Consider the following 14,480-nt stretch of genomic DNA (forward strand, 5'->3'; position numbering starts at 1 on the left):
TGTTATTAGTCCAAAACTCTAGCTTGATAGACCATCTTCATCTTGCAAAAATAAAGAAATACTCGACTATATTTACTGATGTCCAAATGTATTTTTGTTGTGCTTTGTGTGCTTATTGTAAATTATTATTATTATCATTGTTTCTTCTTTTCAATTCAGTCATGTACGCTGTACTGTGTCTATGTGTTCTTATTCTCTGGCTGCTCGCTTGTGTGTGTATTGAATGAACTACTTTAGAAAATTCAATAAACACAATATTTTTGATGACATATGTCCATTAAGATGCAAAAAAGTTTGTTCTGGATGCTCTGCAGCTCTTTTTCAGCAGGTAAGTGGTTGAACTGTTTAGTGGTGGAATTAAAAAAACAAAACAGGTCGTGCTGTAGTGGTGCTGGCCTTTTTAACATGGCAGCTAGAAGCAGTGACAACTAACCCACCACAGTAATCTCACTACGATAGAGAACAACAAATGATCTCTTGAAAGAAAAAGTCCTGTGTCCCAGAACACAGACAGCACAAGAGCACAGAAAACCCCCTCACACTAGATATTAGTAACATCATCATGTATGACGACTCTGCTTTGTGCCAGCTCACTATGCCATCACGTCTGATGTTATTACTGAAATCATTTATTTTACAATGTATATAGGCAAAGCTTGATTGTTGCTGAATTATGCCAATATTTAAACATTATTTTTCAGCGGCAATGTTCTTGATTTTCTTTTCTCTGAAAAATGATCGATGTGATTAAATAATATATATTCCATCCTAAACCTGTATTAGGCCTGATTTATCAGCTGTATCAGAGACACACATTGTATAGACACAATAGTAAACACATATAAAGCACATGTAGGCGATTTGGTCCTGTTTGTTACCAGGATATTGTTTTAAAAGAAGAACAGACTAATGACATTTAAAAAAAATCAAACTGCATTTCTTGGTAAATAATGAATCTGCCCAATACAATTTTTTTAGTGGTTCATATTTTATAGCATCTTTCAGATTATCCTGATGGCTTAGGCAGCACTTTATTTTAAATAAGACACATTGTACTTCCAATATTGTTTAGTGTTGTGTAAAAACAACTTAACGAATTGAGTTCGAGGCGTTTACTTAGATTCAAGCAATAGTTTTATTTATCACAGAGATATTAGCCGAGCAGTTAAACGTGCACGGACCTAACAGTTCCTCTCCGATTGAGAGCAACGTAAAAAGGCGCCTAAACACGGAAGCGCAGTAAGTTTTGCAGGTTCTCCTTAAAGGAGCCATTGGTCAAAGTCAAGGTGCAGGCGGGATCGATTTTAGCAGAGCGACGGCCTGGTTGGAGCTCCGAGCATATCCGCTCGCACCGGCTCACGTCCGGGATCCTCCTCGATGCATCAGCAGTGTGTGTGTATGTTGTGAAAGCCTAGCCTAACAAGCTTAACATTACCTAACATTAGCAACTTTGTTTTGTGATTTCAATGAGCTGTAGATAGGTCTGGAGAACACCAGGCTCTTTCAGAACTGCAGAATGAAGAAGTCATCCGCCTTCAGGCAGTCGAGTTCCACTCCATGGATTCCACAGCGGAGTCCTGTGAAAGAGAGCAGGTTTTGTTTAACAATCCTAAATGAATGAGGTTTTCATTTGCTTTTGGGAAATTTAACTTTTTGCAGATGTGGAACAAAGTCTTGGACACCACTTGTATGTGTCAGCATGTGTTGAAGCTGTGCATGTGGAGATTGCCTTTCTTCTAAATGTCTGCCTGAGTGTGAATGTGTCTCTTTGACCTGTCGCTGGCGACCTGATCAGTATGCTCTCCCCTCCCTGCCCCTTTATGTTAAGATAAGCTTCCCTCAACAGGATAAGTGAGTATAGAAATGTGATGGATGGGATAAGTTTTGTTTGGCTCAGCTCACTTAGCAGATTGGATCAGTAGCAGCTTTGCTCAAAACGAGTGAAACACAGCAACAAACGGATGTACCAATGTTTTCAAAATGTTAAACGTGTCATGTGCGTTTCAGCAAGAGTGACACGACGCTGCTATACAAAGTATTTATCAATCGTTCTTGGTGTGTCCCACTATGGGTAATTAGAAAAAAGAAACTAACCCGTCAACGTGTATATTACTGTGTGAGGGGTTCTACCACTGTGTGTGTGTGTGTGTGTGTGTCACTGTACCTGAGAGAAGGACATCATTCCAGCTGCTGTTCCTGAAAGGAAAGCAGTGTTAGGACTTTCTGAAATGCCCCGAAAGAAACAATACGTAACAGATCGATAGTAATGAGTTGGTCAAATGTTACCTGCACCAACTCGGGACGTGTCCACTGAGGTATTGATATTGCCAACATTATACATGTTATCCACGATAATCACACTGCCCCCAAGTGCAGTGCAATCTGCTTGGGGAAACTGTCCAGCAGCATTTCCTGGAGGAAGAAAAAATACATGCTCAGTTCAAATGTTGCCATTAAGTGTTCAAAAGGTTCAAACCTAAATGGAGTTGTAAATGAGCTTAACAAAGAAATATGAAAGTTTACCAGTCTGACTACGTCCTGGATCACCCCCTGTTACAATGTTATTGGTGATGTCTTCCGCGTTTGTGATTATTCTGGCGAATGCAACACTGCTATTATCCGCGCACACTGTTGGTGAACCTGTAAATATTAATAACAATCACAATTCAAAAAATGAATGACAATTCATAGAAAAGACAAACTTGAACCTCTGACTTGTTTGAAGCCAGAAGCAAAGTTGAGGCTCGCTCACAGTCTGTGCAGTGCAGAGTAGGGCCGTATACAGGAATGGTACCAGCTAATCTTTACCTTCAGCGCTGACAAGTATCTCCTCCTTTCTGAATTATTATTCTTAAAAGCACCCTCATCTTGTCTAATGCACTGGTTTGATTTTGTAAAAATCTGAAACTCATTCATAGATCAAATATTCCCGCACTGCTTAAAACCCTCACATACTGTTCATATTGAATGCCTTCACAGTATGGTTCGGGTCAATTTTGACCCAGACCAAGAATTCCCTCATAGTAAGTGTCTATACCACATTTTTAAACTACAGATCTATTTAGAATGTCTAAATAGCCTATGACTCATTAATAAATGTATGATTAATCCTTAATAAATGTTTCAGAGAGCAGGGAGAGTGTATTTTCTAAGTTTACAACATTCGTTTTTGGACAAAAACCTCTACTATTACACATTATCATGTCCTATTTTACATAACACATAAAAACATAAAAGCCATAATGACTTAAATATATTTTACTGAATTTGTAAATGGCATGAAGATTCTGGAACTGTTGGAATTTATAATATAACCATATTTAATTATTGCAACCATCAAACGTCCTCACTGCTATATCATAAGAAATCATGATTATCAATATTAATTCAACATTTACCACTTAGAGTACGAAACATTATATAATAAAATGCTTATTATAAACTAGTCAATAATCAGTCAGTAATCTGAGTTTTCCACCATGTTGTCTTCCTGCTCTGACACTATCAACCTCCTCATGTTGGAAGAACAGATCGAGGGCCTGTTGCACACTAAATCTTGCTGCCATGATGTCAGTCACTGAGGTACCTTTATAATCCATCTCAATAGATACAGCTCAAATTTGACCCAAAACAGCCTCAGTGTACAAAAACTTGTAGCACCTGTACAAAAGTATAACATTTTAAAATATTTCAGGCTAAAAGAACGACGTTTATGGTATTGTTACTGCTGTCAAATGTCAAATCGGGTCAAATTTGACCCTATCAGTATGTAAGGGTTAATTAAGGATGTACTTGAAAGCCACTTACAGCGTTGTCCCTCCTCTGAATTCAGCTTGTCCATGATCTGCAATGAGAAGGAGGTGACATAGGTGACATTATGCTTACAGTTGATTTGTTTGTTCCCTCCTGTGGAATTCACTTTTATTCTTTCACCCAGAATGGAAAGTGAAAAGGCTTTATGTAACTACACAGCACAATGCAAAACTCTCAGGTCACGTAAAAAACATGTAAAGTTGCTAGACAGGAAACAGGAAACAAAGTCAACAGCACGTTCACACCCTGTTTTAGACTGAACACACCCTGTTCCCTCATTCATATTCTCGATATCCTCTGCACTCAAAGCTAAGAGCTTGCTGACAATATTTCATATGGCATGATACAAGAAAATACTGCTGGTACAAAAAAAACTTCTTATGTTGTACCTTTTAATTCCATCAGTGTTTTGTTGTTGTGTGTGAATGTGTGTGTGTGTGTGTGTGTGTGTGTGTGTGTGTGTGTGTGTGTGTGTGTGTGTGTGTGTGTGTGTGTGTGTGTGTGTGTGTGTGTGTGTGTGTGTGTGTGTGTGCGTAAGTTATTGTTTGCATAAATAACTTCTCTCGGTGACTGAAAACTGAGTAAAATTGAGAAATGACTTCAAGCACATACAAGCAGAACCATTAAATACTCACACGACTGCCACGTGTACTTTACTTCAACTAGACCCCACACAAACGGAGAGTGTCTTCACGACACAAGAAATAGAATAAAAACTGCCGCCTACCTTTTGTGAAGTTCGACTTATCGGACAAAAACTGTGGGAATGAAAATGTTTCTTGAAAAAGGAAAGAAACAGTCTAAAAGAGTTTAGAAACTAGAAGCTCGCTACTCCCTGTCTTCTCGCTGCTAGCTTTCAGGGCAGACAGATGTGCACTCCTCTTTCCCCGCCCACCGCGTCACAGCAACCACGTCACAGCAACAGGCTAAGAAAAAAAGATGAAGCAAACACAGGAACCGTGCAGCACAGTTCTGCCCTGCTGAAGCACAGCATAATAACATGGTTATAATATAAACGAACACCATTTATAACAGCAGGGAAACACTATACAACGGGGGAACAGACTTCAACATAACACAAGAGAAAAGAAGATGATTTGCCAGTTGTAAAATGAGACGAAAGGAGAAAACATTTGTAAACAATATTTATTTTTCCTTCTTTTCCAAACTCTCCTGTGGTAGAAGAAGTAGGCCCTACTCAATATAAACTGAAAATCTTTTTTAGACTTTAGTCTTTGTTTCTGGTAAAATAATGGATTAAACAGCAACAGAGGCTTGTACTCATACTTGTCCATCCAGTATTTACTGTAAGTTGTGGTGATGTTAATGAGCGTGGCATGACTGAAACCAAATAATAAGTAAGTCATTATAACTAAAGTGAATGGCAATAAACCACATAACAACGAGGGAAATGATGGGATGTGATAGTAAGTCAAATCAGTGGTGTAGGGTGTGTGCATGAGTGCTGAGTGTGTTGAGAGAAATAGATGTTGCATTAATGGGAACAAAATCTTGGAGCTTTATACTCAGAGAGCACCGGGCCCAGGTGCCTCCAACTAGAGCAATCAACACCTCCAGATATCTGTTGCATTAAAGAGACACATACATAGGCAAGTAAACAGCTAGGGGACGGTCACACACCCCTCCATAACAGCTGGGTCCTGAAGGGAATCCCAGTACCAACATATCATAACTATTATAATACAATACATTTTTCCAGTAACACCAAAACAAGACAAAAATTGTCTGAATCCCAGAGTCCATATACTTTACCAATAATTCTGTTGTGATCTGAAAAGCATCTTAGGTGAACCAGTGACCCTCTCCAGCAGTCCAACATCCCTTGCACCAGGCTCCCGCCCCAGCAACCATGTGCACCTATAGGAAGCAGTTTAGGAGGTTAGGAAAAGACAAGAGGAGAACCAAGGAGAGCAACACATAGTAAACCCTCATTACTGGGGAGCCCTGGACGACGCGTCCACCACCACGATGTCGGTCCTCTTTACATGATGAATATCCAAACAGTAAGACTGCAAAAAGAGTGACCACCTGATTAACCTCTGGTTGGAACACTGCAGCGAGTTAAGGAAGGTCAGTGGGTTGTGATCAGTGTAAACAACTACAGCTGTACCACTGCCACCAACATACACGTGAAAATATTTCAAGTCCAGGATTAGCGCTGTCGTGGAAAATAATCTTTTTCACCTCCCGGTGAGAAATAATCGAGATGAGAAAACTCTTAAAATATAAAAACATATTTATTTAACAGACACTAATGATAATTCAGCTGAATGGATAGAGCTCTTTCCCCACAGATGGTTCGGAGGTCTAACAACAAGGAATAGACAAAAACAGAGTATATGCACGTTATCTCGTCTCCTCCCTTCACCCCCCCTTCGCAGATGTCGTCCTCCTCTGTCTGCCGCTGCACAGACCAAGGCCGGTTCCCAGCCTTTTCGTGGGAAGAGGGTTAGGTGGTGAAATAACACTACAGCAAGTCAGAAATGCTAAAATACCGATGAACTCATTTATCGTTAGGTTTTAAATGAGCCTGGTTGGCCTCATCTACATATATGCAGGTTTAAGCGATACAAGTTATACCTAAAAGAACGATATGATAAATTTCCACAACAAGCGCCAGAACTTATTTTTCAATAACCGAATAATTTAAATAACAGGAGTTACTTTTCTTTGAGAAGAAAATAACAGGCTTGTCTATCCCCAGGCCATCTGCTTGCATGAGGACGGACCCTGCACCTCCATAGCTAGCATCCACCTATATTTGAAACTGCCTGTCCAAGTGTGGGGCAGCCAGAACTGGAGAAGACCAGAGGAGTGTTTTCACCTGTTTGAATGCTTCTTGACAGCCCGGTGACCAGACAAATTTAGCCTTACCCTTAAGCAAATCAGTGAGTGGTGCCACAGCTTTTGAAAAGTTTCTACAAAAACTCCTATAACAGCCAACAAGGCCAAGAAAACGCATCAACTCTTTTTCTGTTGTAGGAACTGGATACTGTTCAGTGGCCTGAACTTTTGCACTAACTAACTTGGCCAAACACCCGGCCGAGGTAGGTCTCAAACTCACACTTTGTAAGGTTAACCGTTGTTTTTGATTGAATGACACTATTACAGCTTTTAATGCAGTTGAAATGAATCACACCAGATTTTTCAAAGTAATAGTCACTGCAGGTGAAGTTAATGGAAGCTTCAAAGATTCCAATCGCAGCAGCTGAATGAAGACGAATATGAATATAAAGCATCTCACATTTATCATACAGCATCCCAAATATACTTTCCTGACCAGATGAGAGTTTCTGTTTCAGGAGACAGACAGATTCCTGTTAGTGCATGCAGTGTGAATGTTTTGCAGTGGACATTTATATCTGCAGGCTACAAGTTTTATTGCAGGCTAAATTAGAGCTACATTGCACATACCGGTTACAATATGATGACTGAGGTGTTTATTCAATCAAAGAAAGGATTGTATGTGTTCTACAAATATATTCATGAGAATCAGCCTTTAATTTCGCCCAGTACAGAGCACAGAGTCTGCCTAAAAGGTATTTAAAGTTTTATTTTGAAGGGCACTTTGAGTGTTAAAAAAGACAGGGAAAAGAAGCATAACAAAATACATATTTAGATTGTTTTTGTTGGTTGTAACACAAGCACTTGACTGTTGATAGCCAATCACAACAGCTATTACCTGTGTTACTGCTTAGTGTCTGATGGACTGTAAAAGAATGGAGTTTCTGCCACCTAGTGCCTAGTGCCTGAACGCTTTGCTCATTAAACTGTCTGCTGTTTATGAGACGATTGAAATTGAAATCATTGAAGCTTACGTTAACTCAACCCACAACCTCGACAAAATATGCCTTAAACTCCTTTCAGTCCCGAGTGAGCTGGAACCTGCAGTGCAACACTGTAGGCGTCAGTAGTGAGTCCGTCAGAGAGCAAATCTACACAAATAGCCGTAAAAGAAGACTCGCCAGCAGTCGCGCGCTGATGACGCGCATTCTGGAACATGGAGAGAAAACACATGTCAGCTTTTGCTTTGTATCAAACGTTGTCAACAGACGTTCCTGCTGCTACGACGCCTTCTCGGCAGGTAATGTTGGATATTATTGAAATAATGTGGCGTAGTGTTTGGTGCTGTGCTCTGTGATAGACTACCAGCTGCAGCAGGGGCAGTGCTGACACTAGCACAGTCCCTCTGATAGTGAGCTATTGAAACCATGCTATCTGATCTTCATTGCTCCAGGCTAACCATGCATCAATGTTCAATTTGTTTAGCCTTATGGTCACTTGTATGATGTTCTAGGTGGCAGATAAGAAGAAAAGGAAAAAGGAGAATGGGGCCAATAAGGTCCAAACAGTAAAAGCTCAATTAAAGCCTGAAAGGAAGAAAATGCGAAAGAAGCTCCTTAAGTCTCCACAAAGAGAGGAGAGCCTTAAGGGAATTTCAAAAGTAAGTTTGTACCTGCTGCAAAGATGGATGCCATGGGGGCTATTTTCACATCCAAGAAGTTATGATCTGTTAATCTGACTGTTAACGTTCTTTTTCTCCAAATCTTAATTGTTTATTATAGTGTTGTTATTATCATTATTATTATTTATTTTGACGGTAAAATGACCATTCTGTTCAGTTATGGTTGATCGAGTCTTTATGCTTCTGATGCAGGACGAGGAGAGCGTAAACGGAGATGGTGAGGCTCTGGATGCTTTGCTGGCCGACCTGGGAAAAGTCAACAACAGCAGGGAGAGAGCGAGCAAGCTGTTCCAGTGGCTCATCAACCCCATTCCTGCCAAGTCCTTCTTCAGGTAAGGATGATTGTTTTGGCAGGGGCTCTCTCAGTCCACATACTATATATATATCTATATATTTATATCTATATTTAACCCAATATTACAACAAAGCAGACATTTTGCATAATACAAGGTGTCATCTTTGTCTTGGAGAATTCACCGACTAATGTTTTTCCTCTTTCCAAAGAGAAACATGGGAAAAGAAGCCCATTCTTGTTCAACGTAAGAATTCAGATTATTACAAGGGACTGTTCTCCACAGCAGAGTTTGATCGCATATTAAGACAGGTAAGGATCTGAAACATTACCTCATCCGTGCTTACTTTATTCAGAATTTCCAGACCCGGTGTTGGAATTTGTCGGTTATGTTATCTTCAAGACAGATCTTTTGAAACACCACAAAATTGTACACAATTATTATTGTTATTGTAAAAATGAAGAAGGTATTGTCATTTATTGTGGGAAACTGATTTTGCTGAATGGTTAACATTAATCTGGGACATTGGCTCTTATGACTCCGTAATCCCACGGACCAAAGATTATCATGGGAAGTTGTAATATACTTGGTCTCATTTTTTTTATTCATACAATGAAAGAGACATAGTAGGAAATATATATTCATATCGATGTGAAAATGAGCCGCCTCATTTTTGTTGTATATTATGTTTGTTTTTTTTATTTGCACTTTTAGTGTTGCATTATGCTCTTTGATATATAATGAGATCTGTCTTACTGAATGTCTGCGTTGTCTGATTTAAGGAGGATGTTCAGTATGGAGTGAACCTGGACGTCACGAGCTACACTAATGGCAAAAGGGAGACACACAATCCTGCAGGGAGAGCTCTGCCGTTCACTGTGTGGGACTTCTATGGGGTAAGGCCACACTGATGCACACAGTACGTGATTATTACTAGGATTCTGTATTTTTACATTCCTTATAATTGGACCCTTTGCAGCATGTTGTCTCTGTGGGGGGATCATTATAGTTTCTTCTCACTTTGAAATTTCCAAGGACCACCTTCATTAAAAAGCAATTGGATGTACGTTTATGCATTAAGCAATATATTGATTTGCAAGCTAAAAGTGATTTTGCGTTAAGTGCATTTAAAGTATCATTGCACCATCAGCATGTAATCGTCATCGTATCGCCATTTCCCAGAACGGCTGCTCCCTCCGCATGCTGAATCCCCAGGCTTTCTCCTCTACCGTGTGGAATGTGCTGTCCATCCTCCAGGAGCAGTTTGGCAGCATGGCAGGAGCCAACGTGTAAGTATTTTTGGACAGTAATTCTCTTGGATATTCACTTTGGATGCTTTCAGTAACTATTAAATCTGTGTATTTTTTTTTCTTCAAACCAGATACCTGACACCACCTGGAACACAAGGCTTTGCTCCACATTACGACGACATCGAGGCGTTTGTGGTTCAGCTGGAGGGGAAGAAACACTGGAGAGTGTACAACCCCAGGTGAGATACAGCAAGGAACCTTTTTAACAGAGCAGCGCCAAGTTAAACTCAGAAACTAGTGGATCATCTCAACATTGTGAGATGGAACACTAATTCATGTGCACTAATCATTTGCACTTTGCAGCTAATCCAGTTTTTGCGCTTTACATTTACCCCATGTGACTCATGATACACAAAATGTTTTCCTAGTAGTTTGACATAAAGTTAGTAAATAAGTGACAGAATGATTCCACGAAACACTGAAGTTGTTTTTTTCTGACTTTATTATAGGACTGAAGATGAGGTCTTACCTGCGCTTTCAAGTGGTGAGTAAAAGAAAAGTTTTATTTCATTCAGTTTTTTTTCTTTCTTGTGTAGTGAAAGCCGTTTTCTCAATTTGGTTGGAAACAGAAGTTATAGAAGTATTTGTACTGTATGTTATTGGTTACACACAGAACGGTAGCTAATTACACAAAGGTGAAGGAAGTTGTCCTACTCGAGGCTGCCCTCCCACGATCTCTTCAGAGCTGATCAACCATGTAGCGGACAGCCGTCATTTCTCAGACGGGACTGCTTTGCGTTTCACTCCAGGAAACTTCAATCAGAAAGACATCGGGAAGCCGATCCTGGAAGTGGTGCTGGAAGCCGGAGACCTCCTTTACTTTCCCCGGGGATTCATCCACCAGGGCGACTGCCTCCCAGATACTCACTCGCTGCACGTTACCATCTCCTCCTACCAGAAGAACAGCTGGGGGGATCTGCTACAGAAGGTGAAACTCGCATGTTAACAAAGGGCAGCATCAGTGCAAGCGTACATTGGCACTTTTACTGATTTAAGCATCGTTTGTGTTGTGCAATATTCCAGTAGTTATTTTGAATAAGAGTAGTGCAATAGATGAACAATACAAGTAAGCACTACTACTAGGTTTCCATGTTGTATTTTTGAATTTACTAAAGGTCTTTCCACTTTTGAACTCCCCCCTTTTTTTCCAGGTGGCTCCAGCAGCATTGGAAATAGCAATGGAGGAGGATGTGGAGTTTAGACAGGGCTTACCTTTGGATTACCTGACGTACATGGGAGTACAGAACTCCGACAAGGTAGTTTATCAGTTATTGTTGTTTTATTTTGCCACTTCCTGTCACTGTCACCATACTTGGCTTTTCACCAATTACCCACAATTGACCCAAGTCCTCCTCATGCACAATTGTTTGTAGGATGACCCACGCAGGACAAAATTCTTTTCCCGAATCGAGTGTCTGATGAAGAAGCTAGCAACTTACTCCCCGGTCGATGCTGCCGTGGATCAGAAAGCCAGAGGCTTCCTCCATGACTGCCTCCCTCCCATGCTCACACCAGGTACGTGATGCATACGTCAGTTCTGGGATAAACTCACTTTCAGTTCACTTAATTCAGAAAAAAAATTAAATTGTAGTTAATGATTGTAAATCGAGTTGGACAGCCTGAGATGCATTCAGTAATGCTTCTGATTCTAACGGTTTCATGCCTTCTCCCACAGAGGAATTGTCCAGCAGTGTGCAAGGAGCATCTGCTCGGTGGGAGCGTGGGCAGGTCATGGATGTAGGTGCACAAATCACTACCCAGACCAAAGTCAGAGTTCTCCGTGCTGGATGTGCCAGGTAATAAAACTCTTTATTGCATTTCAGATAATGTTCCCACCAGGCAGGTTTGGAATGGGCTATTCAAAATGTGAAGTATGTTGTCAAGAACACCTGATTCAATGATCCATTGAAGCAGAAATGTGAATTATCAATGTAACTTTTTTTCCCCCCAGGTTATGCAGTGATGGAGAAGCTGTTAATCTTTACTACACAACAGAAAACTCCAGAGTTTACCACAAAGAGGAGCTCAAGAGTTTCGAAATAAAAGCAGAGGTAGATAGGAAGATGTTTGTAGATCATTGTTTCGTATTTAATGTCCCAATGACGTTGTCACTGTCTAACACTTGTTTTTCTTTCAGCACACAGATGCCATTGAGTTTCTGATCCATTCGTATCCCAAATTTGTGACCGTAGGAAGTTTCCCATGCGGTTCTGCAGAGGACAGGGTATGTTGTTTTAAGTGCATATGGTCTGTGCATCTACTGCACATTCGGGCATGTCTGTACAGCCGGGTTTTAGAAGGAGGGGGTCTTGCATTTAACGATTGATTACTTCTGGTAATAGGTCTGTCATTCCTACCCCTTTCTTAAATATCCAGACTGATTGAAAGTCCCATTTTAGATAGATATGTATTCTAAATTATTATTTAAGCCTCTGTTTTTGTGAAATCAGCTGTTTGAGTTGTTCCTCATGCTTTTTTATTTTTTTATCCCCAGATCGCTTTGGCTGACTTGCTCTTTGAGAGGGGGATTATCCACACTGCAGAACCTTTGTAGTGGCCACAGATTCTTCAGTCACGCTGACTGCATGAATAGATTGCCTCCGTACAATTTAATGCAAAACCACTTCTCTCTCTCCCCCCCCCCAAAGTAGTCTTCATTAGCTCTACTGAACTATTCACGCTGAACAACCCATTCATGACTTTGCTCTCTGTTTAGCATCAAATAAATCAGTTTTTGAAAAGAATGAAATGGTGTAATGTGTTATGCATTCAATCACCAGCAAGTACCACATTATTTTGATGAGAAAGGGCATGTTTATTGTCTGTTGATACAACTGAAATACAAAGATACAGTCTTCTTAAATATTCTGATTTGAGGGACACCCATCAGTCATTCACACCACAGATGACGGGACACATTATCCAGGTAGGGGGCAGTCTACTTCCAGGTCACCTCCTCACCAGGCTTCAGCTCCCTAAAGAGAACAAAAGTCAGAAAGTTGCATACGCTTTTACCCAGAGCAACACTGCCGTTAGATGACCGGCTTAATGTCAGGCAAGTTTTCGAAATGCTTATTAACAAAACATTTAAAAAGCTAATTGTACTCACGTTTTATGTTCTAAGTGCACTGGCAAATATACATGGTAAAACACAACTAGAGGCTTTTGGGTTCCATTTGCAATATTTATTTGGGTTCAAGTGGAACTGTATATTGGATAGCTTTTGAGTATTGCAACACCAACTACATGTTTTCCTTTAATCACCGAGCATTCTGCTTACTTATATTCCTAGTAATTAGTTAAAAGTGGAGGTGAGTGGGTTTGCAGTAGCAAGAATCATCACCACACAACTTCGAAATGAATGTCACTGGATCCTTAATCCACTGAAAACCAAGGGGGACCTGTTAAACCTTAAGACAGAGCGGGGAAATAACTTTTTTTTTTTTATTCTTACCTGCTAAACAAAACACTTTTGTTCCTGAAAGCTGTCAGCTTCTGGTCCTGTTGTTTGTCGAGGTACCATCCGATCACAAAGCCCATCGGCACCAGTATGTTCACCCAATGCTCCCGGGCAAGTGCTACAAAGTTGACCATGGTTCCTACAGAAGTAAGCAGAAAACCCATTGTAACCTACATTCTGTGGCACATTTTAAACCCTGATCAAAAACGGGTATGCTAACATTTGCATTTGACATGACACTATTACAAAATGTACCATCACATTAATGAAAACCCAAAGCAATATGCAACAGATTGCTCTGCCAGTCACTAAATGAAATGCCATGCATTTTGAAAGGACTTTGTCCAGAGTTACTGTGGAAAGGGGCCGATACTTCTTTGGAAAAAAGTGGTATCACACTATCTAGTTGAAATGATTAACAAGTAGCCTCCATCACATCTGAGGAACTACACAGGAGACAGGACTACCAATTGTTTTAGGAAGGCCATCTGTATTTAGACGAACTCAACAAGACGTGTGACACTAAAGCTACTGCAAAAATAAAGCTGACCGATATTCTGGTCATATATATATATATGTTTCTGATTTGGGATTGATTGGATTGCACAATTAAAACTATATGACAAATCATGATAGGTGATGACAACCTCTAAAACATTGTTGTTAGCCTTTGGACGACCTCATTTGCGTGGACACTATTTGGACAGAGACAAACATAATGCAGCGTGTTATTTAGTCATTTCATTGTTGCCAACGTTTGTCAGACAGAGCTCTCTTATAGCTAATTAGTGTGAGGTGAAGGTAATCGCTAAACCTCATGTAATACCGTTTAATATTGCACATTGTAATTTAATAACCGACCACAGCTACTGTTAGCTAGCTAATCGGTTAGCTAGCTAACATTAGCAATGTGTGTCAGGTTTTCGTTGAGAATGGTTTCTCAGTTAAAGCAATTGTTAGGTGTTTAGCTAAATCAACATGTTACAGTTCAATGACTCAAATATCAAAGACGCACAACGAATATGTAAAATATTACCTTCTGTTTACACCAAGCCGTGGTCTTTAGCTCTTCTCTCAGTAGGCAGAGGACATTGGACTCTACCAACTGTGACAATGCG

The 14,480-nt window shown here is 40.2% G+C and overlaps 3 protein-coding genes across 3 annotated transcripts; 1 reads left to right on the forward strand and 2 right to left on the reverse strand.

Annotated features, from left to right (window-relative positions):
* Positions 1–1,122: 1,122 nt before the first annotated feature.
* On the reverse strand, positions 1,123–4,679 carry LOC306711516 (uncharacterized protein). Its single transcript, XM_079180490.1, has 6 exons — positions 4,541–4,679; positions 3,808–3,844; positions 2,524–2,640; positions 2,287–2,412; positions 2,165–2,196; positions 1,123–1,577 (listed from the first exon to the last, which is right to left on the reverse strand). The coding sequence occupies exons 2-6, from the start codon at positions 3,839–3,841 to the stop codon at positions 1,536–1,538; spliced, it is 351 nt and encodes a 116-aa protein (XP_079036616.1). The 5' UTR covers positions 3,842–3,844; positions 4,541–4,679; the 3' UTR covers positions 1,123–1,535.
* Positions 4,680–7,822: 3,143 nt separating this feature from the next.
* riox1 (ribosomal oxygenase 1) lies at positions 7,823–12,610 on the forward strand. Its single transcript, XM_079180919.1, has 15 exons — positions 7,823–7,918; positions 8,132–8,278; positions 8,492–8,631; positions 8,804–8,903; positions 9,375–9,488; positions 9,775–9,881; positions 9,974–10,081; positions 10,352–10,386; positions 10,652–10,830; positions 11,054–11,158; positions 11,276–11,417; positions 11,578–11,698; positions 11,854–11,953; positions 12,040–12,126; positions 12,397–12,610. The coding sequence occupies exons 1-15, from the start codon at positions 7,835–7,837 to the stop codon at positions 12,454–12,456; spliced, it is 1,629 nt and encodes a 542-aa protein (XP_079037045.1). The 5' UTR covers positions 7,823–7,834; the 3' UTR covers positions 12,457–12,610.
* A 92-nt stretch (positions 12,611–12,702) lies between these two features.
* ndufb1 (NADH:ubiquinone oxidoreductase subunit B1) lies at positions 12,703–14,478 on the reverse strand. Its single transcript, XM_079180483.1, has 3 exons — positions 14,399–14,478; positions 13,357–13,501; positions 12,703–12,877 (listed from the first exon to the last, which is right to left on the reverse strand). The coding sequence occupies exons 2-3, from the start codon at positions 13,494–13,496 to the stop codon at positions 12,841–12,843; spliced, it is 177 nt and encodes a 58-aa protein (XP_079036609.1). The 5' UTR covers positions 13,497–13,501; positions 14,399–14,478; the 3' UTR covers positions 12,703–12,840.
* Between the last annotated feature and the right edge of the window lie 2 nt (positions 14,479–14,480).

Source organism: Pholis gunnellus, assembly GCF_910591455.1.
Source record: "Pholis gunnellus genome assembly, chromosome: 19".
NCBI classification, from domain to species: Eukaryota; Metazoa; Chordata; class Actinopteri; order Perciformes; family Pholidae; genus Pholis; species Pholis gunnellus.

Excerpts from the sequence above, each read along its gene's own strand:
- LOC306711516 (XM_079180490.1), bottom strand. The coding sequence starts at position 3,841 with ATGGACAAGCTGAATTCAGAGGAGGGACAACGCT. Across the intron at positions 2,413-2,523 it reads TCCAGGACGTAGTCAGACTG|GAAATGCTGCTGGACAGTTT; the intron begins GTAAACTTTCAT and ends TTCTTCCTCCAG. Across the intron at positions 1,578-2,164 it reads GAATGATGTCCTTCTCTCAG|GACTCCGCTGTGGAATCCAT; the intron begins GTACAGTGACAC and ends TCTCTTTCACAG.
- riox1 (XM_079180919.1), top strand. The coding sequence starts at position 7,835 with ATGGAGAGAAAACACATGTCAGCTTTTGCTTTGTATCAAACGTTGTCA. Across the intron at positions 8,632-8,803 it reads CCTGCCAAGTCCTTCTTCAG|AGAAACATGGGAAAAGAAGC; the intron begins GTAAGGATGATT and ends CTCTTTCCAAAG. Across the intron at positions 9,489-9,774 it reads CTGTGTGGGACTTCTATGGG|AACGGCTGCTCCCTCCGCAT; the intron begins GTAAGGCCACAC and ends GCCATTTCCCAG.
- ndufb1 (XM_079180483.1), bottom strand. The coding sequence starts at position 13,496 with ATGGTCAACTTTGTAGCACTTGCCCGGGAGCATTGGGTGAACATACTG. Across the intron at positions 12,878-13,356 it reads AAAAGTGTTTTGTTTAGCAG|GGAGCTGAAGCCTGGTGAGG; the intron begins GTAAGAATAAAA and ends TGTTCTCTTTAG.